The following is an 8,693-nucleotide window of genomic DNA, read 5'->3' on the forward strand; positions in this document are numbered from 1 at the left end:
TTATATGTATGTATAAAATATGTATAAAGTATATACGTAAAAGAATAAATACATTTACGAAATATATATAATAAAAAAAAAAAACAAAAATATACAAAATTTGATATTACATGTAGAAACATAAAATACATTTTGTCTATAAGTTAGACAAGGAAAGAAAATTGAAAAAATTAATACTGGTGGCGCCATCTCGCGGATGAACGCTGGAAGCTTCGACTTGTTACGCGGGTTACAGAATATGCAAGGAGGTATTCGTGACGTCATAAACAAAGGAAAGCAATATTGTGCGAAAAGGACACAAAAGAAGCGCCCCTAATTATATGCGCATGCGCAATAAAACTTTCTAATATATCGAAAACATTATATTGAAAATTAATTAATTATTAGCTTTTTATGCAAAATTTCCGTACTTTTAAGATCGCATATCAAAGCTACAACCCTAAGCAACATTCTTGTATAAATTTTAGTACGATTCTCTTTTTAATTAATTATTTATTAATGATTAGTACGTTACGTACGAACTAACGCAACCGATATTCAATACATTTTTCCCTAATTTCACATTATTATGAAATTTATTCATAAATATAAATATATACATCAGAAATATTGTTTCTTCCGCTACATTCACATATAATTTTTATTCATAAGTTTGTTCTCGTTTGAACGAATAAATCGATTGTTTGTTACTATGTTATAGATCAAGAATTTACGATTGAGATATTCTCTATGATAAGCACTAATAAATAATTAATTGAAAAGAATTTTTTATTAAAATTAATATGAGAAACTTGCTTGAGCTTTTAACCTTGAGATACAACCTTAAAAATATAGAAATTTTTAGTATAAAAGTAATAATTAATTAATTTTCAACGTAGTCATCCCGATATATTAAAAAAATTTTATTGCGCATGCCCAAAATCAAATAAGAAGTTTACAATTTACGATTAAGTAACAAACAATCAGTTTATCCATTCAAACAAGAATGAAGTTATAAATAAAAATTATACATAAATGTAGCGGAAAAAATCACATTTCTGATATATATATTTATATTTATAAATAAATCTCATAATAATGTGAAATTAGGGAAAAATATATTGAATATTGATTGCGTTAGTCCGTACGTAACGTACTAATTATTAATAAATAATTAATTAAAAAGAAAATCGTACTAAAATTTATATAAGAATGTTGCTTAGGGTTGTAGCTTTGACATGCGATCTTAAAAGTATGGAAATTTTGCGGAAAAAGCTAGTAATTAATTAATTTTCAATGTAATGTTTTCGATACATTAGAAAGTTTTATTGCGCATGCGCATATAGTTAGTGGCGCTTCTTTTGTATCCTTTTCGCACAATATTGCTTTCCTTTGTTTATGACGTCACGAATACCTCCTTGCATGTTCTGTAACCCGCGTAACAAGTCGAAGCTTCCAGCGTCCATCCGCGAGATGGCGCCACCAGTATTAAATTTTTCTATTTCCTTTTGTTTCGGTAAAGTATTCTGTCAATTATTAAAATTATAAGAAGAAAAAGAAGAAACACAACCACAATATTATATTACTCAGACATATTTGTTTTTTTTGAAGCATCACAAACTATACAAATGTTTCGAAATGAGAAATTTATAAAAGAAGTATTGTAAAAACAAATTTAAAAAATAAAATTTCTTTAAAGAAAAAGATAGTAATAAATGAGTTATTATAAAATAAATATTGTAAAGAAATAAATTATAGATTTCGTGATAGATTTTAAAGTGATGATTAAAAAATAAATTTGAAATCGATCAAAATTTTTAACTTCATTTATTATCTTTCAATTTTTAGAAATGAGACATCTCGTTAGAAAGCAAAGCACGATAGACGTCCACTCGATTAAAGTCAGTCTTAAGGATATCGTGTGCTATCTTTCTCTTCTGGAGGCTGGCAGACCAGAAGATAAATTGGAGTGTGAGTAATCGTTTCTTTCGTATCGATCAAAGTTAATTACACTCTATGAGGGCAAACCTTGATATGATTTTCATGTTAAGTTCATGAACAACCCTTCTAATTAAAGCGTTATATTTTATCGTGAATCATAAATCGATAAAAGAAAATTTTATCATTAATATCTTGATAATTCTGATGTATTTCGAACTTTTTAAAGATCCAGATTCGGACGTTCAACATATGTATAGCGTCAGTCGTTTCTTTGATTGATTCGCTATCTATATTCACATATAGTACACTTAAACTTGCATATTTATTGCAACTTGTTGTACACTAATTTCGATGAGCATTAATTCATTTGCGTTTTTCCCTTTTTTCCAGTCATGTTTCGGCTATATGATACAGATGGAAATGGAGTTCTTGATACCAATGTAAGTAAAACAAGAAAAAATTTAATTTTTTTCATTTTTTTAAAACACAACATAACTTTAATTTTTAATTATTAATATATTCATTTGATAATTTCATTGGAATTTCGAAGCAAACATGAAATTGTAAAATTTTGACATTAAACAAAAATTTGATGAATTTTATTTCAAATATTATATCTTGTATCATTTATTATTTATTATTATTATTCTATATATGAATATAATTAGTTAATTTTTAATTTTTTTTTATTTGAAATCCTTCAATAATTATCTCTCAATTTTAAAAGAAAAAATTATATATTTTACATCATAAAAAGATATTGAATATTTAATCGATCAATTAATTATAGGTGCATCTATCAATAATGATTATTATATTGTTAAACTTATCAACAAATTGAAATAAATCGATTTGAAAATGCTTTATCTATTGTAACCAAAATTTTAATATCATAATATTACTATTTGTTTTTAGGAAATGGATTGCATTGTCAATCAGATGATGAATGTCGCCGAATATCTCGGATGGGATGTCACGGAATTGAAACCGGTAAATTGAAAATAATAATTTAATATATATATAATATTAATAATATAATAATAATAGTAATAATAATAATAATAATAATATAATATAATATAATAATAATAATTTAATAATTAAATAATAATTTAATCATTAATAACTTTCTTTTCCAATAATTAGCTTCTTGATAATTTCATTTCTATTATATTGATTCTATTATATTGATAAAAATAATTCTTTTTCTTTATAATAAATATTATTCTTTATAATAAACTATTTGCTCATTTGCTAAAATAAATATATTTATAATCGTATATGCATTTATCGTCAAATAAAAAAAATGTTTATAATAAATATATATAAAATTCACAGTTTCTTTGTTTATAGAAAGCAAAAAAATGGAAAATTGATGAACGATATCTGAATGTAAGTTCTCTCAATATTTATAGATACTGCAAGACATGATGATAGAAATAGATTATGATGCGGATGGTACAGTGTCTTTAGAAGAGTGGAAAAGAGGTGGTCTTACAACGATACCTTTACTGGTTCTTTTGGGCTTGGATTCTCATGTAAAGGAAGATGGTAATCATCTCTGGAGGCTAAAACACTTTAGCAAACCCGCCTATTGTAATCTCTGTCTAAATATGTTAGTTGGTCTCGGAAAGAAGGGTCTTTGCTGTGTTTGTAAGTATTATCGGAAATTCTTTGATGTCGCATTGTTCTTTTTTTTTTTTTTTTACACGTATTTTGTTAAGAAAAATTTTTATCTGATAATTTTCTTATATATATATTTTTTCTTTTTTTTTTCCTTTTTTTCTTTTTTGTACTCTTTAATAATTAATAAAAAAAACAATCTTGTAAAATATATATTATTTTTATTATTTGAAATGATATCGAAGAGGAAGATAAAAGTAATTCGACCTTGAATATTGATAATTCTTTTCATTTGCATTGAAACACAAAACAAATGAATTATTTTCTTTTATACAGTCTGTAAGTACACAGTCCATGAAAGGTGTGTTCAAAGGGCGCCAGCTTCTTGTATTGCCACCTACGTTAAAAGTAAAAAAACGTCCCAGACAATGGCGCATCATTGGGTCGAAGGAAATTGTCACGGAAAATGCTTCAAATGTAAAAAAACTATCAAAAGTTATAATGGAATCACGGGTTTACATTGTAGATGGTGTCAAATAACAGTAAGTAATCTTTCTTTTATAATTATTATATTTTTACATTGAATCAGATTTAAAAAAGAAATATTAAAGAATAAACTATATTAATCTCAAAATTTGTACAGTTACATAACAGATGTGTCTCGCAAATAAGAGCGGAATGTACACTTGGTGAATATGCAGTTCATATCCTCCCCCCTACAGCGATTTGTCCAGTTGTTTTGGACAGGCAAAGATCGTTATCAAGAGATAGTAAAAGAGGAAGTAAACATGGACAAGATTCATCAACTGTTAGCACAGTAAGTGTAATAAGATATATAATTAAATATATAATCAACTAAATAGTTCATTATATTAATTTTATTATAATTTATATAATTTTATTAGCAAAGTGGGTTCCTAACATCCGGAACAGCTACTAATCAACAACCAGCAATGTCTTTCCAAATTACACCACCATCAGGAATCGTGCCACTTTTAGTGTTTATAAATCCAAAATCTGGAGGAAGGCAAGGCGAACGTATGTTAAGGAAGTTCCAATACATTTTGAATCCGCGCCAAGTTCATAATTTGGCCATGGGTGGACCTATGCAAGGTTTACAAATGTTCAAAGACGTAGAAAACTTTAAGGTGATCTGTTGCGGCGGTGATGGTACCGTTGGCTGGGTCTTAGAAACAATGGGTATGATTAATAATTTAAAAATTCTTTAAAAAATTCATTTACAAATAGTATTTTGTCTTTGAATTTCAGATCGTGTTCAATTCGAACATCAACCCGCTGTAGGTGTTATACCATTGGGTACAGGCAATGATCTTGCAAGATGTTTACGATGGGGTGGTGGTTATGAAGGAGAAGCTATTCATAAAGTTCTCAAAGTATGTAATGAAATAATAATTGAAAATATTTTAATAAAAAAATTTAGAAATATTTTAAAAATATTTAATATTATTTTTTAATAAAACTTTTAGAAAATAGAAAAAGCAACGCCTGTAATGATGGATCGCTGGCAAATAGAAGTGCTTGATCAAAAAGATGAGAAAAAACCAAATCAAGATAGTATACCGTATAATATCATTAATAATTATTTCTCGGTGGGTGTGGACGCAGCGATCTGTGTGAAATTTCATATGGAAAGGGAAAAAAATCCCGAAAAATTCAATAGTAGAATGAAAAATAAACTTTGGTACTTTGAATACGCAACCACGGAACAATTTGCTGCCAGCTGTAAAAATCTTCACGAAGACCTCGAAATCATTGTATGTAAATTTACTTAAATCCATTTATTCAATAATATTGATTGCATTTTTTTGTTTGTAGTGTGATGGAACTCCGTTGGATTTAGCACATGGACCTTCTCTCCAAGGCGTCGCATTATTAAACATTCCTTTTACTCATGGAGGTTCTAATCTCTGGGGTGAACATCATACAAGACATCGTCGTCTTGGCAAACGGAAAAAACGACCAGACAAAGAACTCAGTACTAGCAGTTTTAATTCCGTAGATCTTACAGCCGCAATACAAGGTATGCACTTAATATATAATTATATTAATATATAATTGAAAAAACTAAAAAATATTCCGTTTATTTGTAGATATTGGAGACAATCTCATAGAAGTGATCGGTTTAGAAAACTGTTTGCATATGGGTCAAGTGAAAACTGGACTTCGTCATTCCGGTAGAAGATTGGCTCAGTGTAGTAGCGTCACTATTACTACTAGCAAACGTTTTCCAATGCAAATCGATGGTGAACCATGGATGCAGGGTCCATGTACTGTAGGTTGATTTTTTAAATATTTAATAATAATTTAATTATATATATTATAAATTTATTTATATATATTATAAATATTAAAGTATAATCAAAATGTTTTATTATTTTAGATTCATATAACACATAAGAACCAAGTACCAATGCTAATGGCACCACCACCAGAGAAGGGTCGAGGCTTTTTCCGGTTTTTAAAGAGGTGAACTTTGACATTATCAAATAACGAAACTGAAGAATTGAAATCATTAATTCAGTTTCCAGTACGTAGTTTCAACGTCATCCCACCTCTTTTATCTTATCTTAAATAAACAAAAAAGAAAAGGAAGTGTATCAATTCGATCGTACTTAATACAGTTTTTGTGCTCGTCCGAGCGCGTGGAACGAGCTTCGACATAACTTAGGTATTCTTGTATACAGTATTTTTGAGAATAATAAAGCATCGTTCATCTTAGATTTAGGATCTAGCGGTAGACTCATGAATTATCGGTGCTTTGAAAAGCTCGAAAATAAAATTTTAATCGTTTTATACATTATACTAAAAAGCACCGAATGTTCTTTTTTGTTTTTCGAATCCGTAGTTTGAGTCTACCGCTTTAAATCTACAAGTACAAGCTTGTACTATTGCAATCAAGCGTATAATAATATACCGACATAACGGATTGTACGGTATCATGCAAAAGAGAAAATAATCTCGTAGATAATGTTATTTAATCTCATAGATAATATTATTTTTAAATAATATTATCGATGATTTTAATTAATCCTTTTTTTTTTGTACAAAGCATAGAGATATTGTAAAGATTTCATTTCTTCATAAAATAAGCTATAATCAGAATAGTCGAGAATAAACAGTTCATTCTTAGACAAATATTTATTACACATGAAAAAAATAAAATTTAATTTGCATCTAATTAATCAATTAAATATTGAATATTTACGAATAATATATATTATTTTATATTCTATTCTTATTCTCTAATTATATATATTCTACATATATGTTGTTTTTTGATCTGTCTATTCTCGACCAATTTTACAACTGTTTACTTTTATAAAAAGGAAAAGAAAAGAATTTATCGAACGGCATGAAATTCAGATCGCTCCTCTTTTTTGCACGACTCCGTCCAACAATCAAAGATCTATCTTTCCTCTCTTAACATTAAGATTTTTGTACGAAAGCTTAGTCGTAACTGCTTAGATATAAATCACAATCGATTGGTTTTATTTATTTATTTATTTATTTATTCCAATATATTATTTATTTATTCGATGGCTCTCAAGCCAGAGCAATATATCGTAAGCATATCAACAAATCAAACGCGACGATAAAATAATAATAAATTTATTTCGCATTTATTTTTGTTTATAAATCATATAATCAGATATTATTAAAATTATACATATATTTTTAATTAGATGCAATATAGATTATTAATCGATATTATAACTGCGCGTTATTATAAATTATGTTTTTTTAAATTTATTATCTTTTTACACGTTGGCCACTTTTGATCGATACACAAACGTTGATGCTTTTTTCATTATATCGCATGACGAATTATTAAAATATAGAAATGGATCACATATATTAAATATTGTATTGTTAAATAAATAGAAGACAAGCATAGATATAATATATTAATCAAAATCAATACAGCCAACGTGTTACATATAATGATCAGTATTGTGGTATAGAATTTATAGAATTTTTCGTAGGATTCTTCTTCGACTACATCAGCATGCTTTTCCTCATTGTCTGTCGGACAAACGCTTCTCTATATTTACAAATTTTCATAGCCTCGTTTCTACGACTGCTCTAAAATATTGACATACTATTTATTTTTTTATATAATTATTATTTTTATGTAATTATTTTTGAGAAAAAACAAACTAATATATGTCAATAATTACAGAATTCTTTTTATAATTTTTCAAAAGTAATTTTCCGTCCGATAATAAAAATAAATAATAATAGATTTTTTTTTATAAATTAACTCATATTTTTATTAAAATATCATGTTCATTTTCTAAGCACTCATCACTTCATGCAGATTCACTTCATGTTATTCTAAAATGTCAATTTTAAGGAAAATCGAAACAAATCCAATCATATTTCAACAAAAAATCATCGTAGCAATATTGAATACTATAATAGAGCTTCGATCGATTTATGAAAATAAAGATTAATAAATTTTTCATCCAATATCAAATCAATATCAATGTCATCAAATTCACTTACATTATTCCGTAATCTATAAGTACTTATTTTTGCTTTCGTACCATGTTATGGTTTTATATAAAAAATATAACGAAAAAATATGACACCAAGTATATGAAATCCCGCAGGGACCATCACAAACATCGAAAATTCATGTAACGATATAAAATGATTAGAGTTTATTTTGTAACAATGATGATCATTAATCTCATGTAATCAATTCAAACGACATCAATCTATTATTTCTTGAAATTGATTAGATTTTATCATGTAAATAGAATATGAAATTTCTTCTCCATTTCATTTTTATTTTCATATTTTTTACATTTTATTTATTCATTATTCATTTAATTACAAAAAAATATAAGAATATAGATTGTTCTCAAAATGAATTTCTATGAAAAGACATTCTAAAGGCAAGCGTTTACGAGTCAATATTTTCAAGTATATATTTTCAAGTATATATTTCTTGACCGTTTTATGTAGAGAATTGATATACAATTTATTCGTCGCGCAAATAATTACTTCCTTTACAATCGTAATATACGCATACTTCTCTTAGCGATTATATGATTGACTATAATATATATATATGTATATGTATATATATATATATATATATATATATATATATATATATATAT

At 26.8% G+C, this 8,693-nt stretch overlaps 1 protein-coding gene across 5 annotated transcripts in view; it reads left to right on the top strand.

Moving 5' to 3' along the window:
- The window catches only part of LOC102670873 (diacylglycerol kinase 1), an 81,722-nt gene extending 75,589 nt beyond the window's left edge, over positions 1 to 6,133 (top strand). For 2 of the 5 annotated variants that reach the window (XM_006608401.2, XM_006608405.2), the window contains 12 exons: positions 1,828 to 1,950; positions 2,311 to 2,360; positions 2,836 to 2,910; positions 3,336 to 3,573; positions 3,880 to 4,085; positions 4,187 to 4,360; positions 4,449 to 4,743; positions 4,813 to 4,937; positions 5,031 to 5,318; positions 5,380 to 5,584; positions 5,655 to 5,836; positions 5,945 to 6,133. In XM_006608401.2, coding sequence (XP_006608464.1) covers positions 1,828 to 1,950; positions 2,311 to 2,360; positions 2,836 to 2,910; positions 3,336 to 3,573; positions 3,880 to 4,085; positions 4,187 to 4,360; positions 4,449 to 4,743; positions 4,813 to 4,937; positions 5,031 to 5,318; positions 5,380 to 5,584; positions 5,655 to 5,836; positions 5,945 to 6,034 — 2,051 coding nt within the window. In that variant the 3' untranslated portion in view covers positions 6,035 to 6,133. The remainder of the gene's footprint in view (positions 1 to 1,827; positions 1,951 to 2,310; positions 2,361 to 2,835; positions 2,911 to 3,335; positions 3,574 to 3,879; positions 4,086 to 4,186; positions 4,361 to 4,448; positions 4,744 to 4,812; positions 4,938 to 5,030; positions 5,319 to 5,379; positions 5,585 to 5,654; positions 5,837 to 5,944) is intronic. The other 3 variants (XM_006608403.2, XM_006608404.2, XM_006608402.2) reach the window with 3 other exon arrangements.
- Positions 6,134 to 8,693: the final 2,560 nt, after the last annotated feature.

This window comes from Apis dorsata, unplaced genomic scaffold (genome assembly GCF_000469605.1).
Source record: "Apis dorsata unplaced genomic scaffold, Apis dorsata 1.3 scaffold_35, whole genome shotgun sequence".
NCBI classification, from domain to species: Eukaryota; Metazoa; Arthropoda; class Insecta; order Hymenoptera; family Apidae; genus Apis; species Apis dorsata.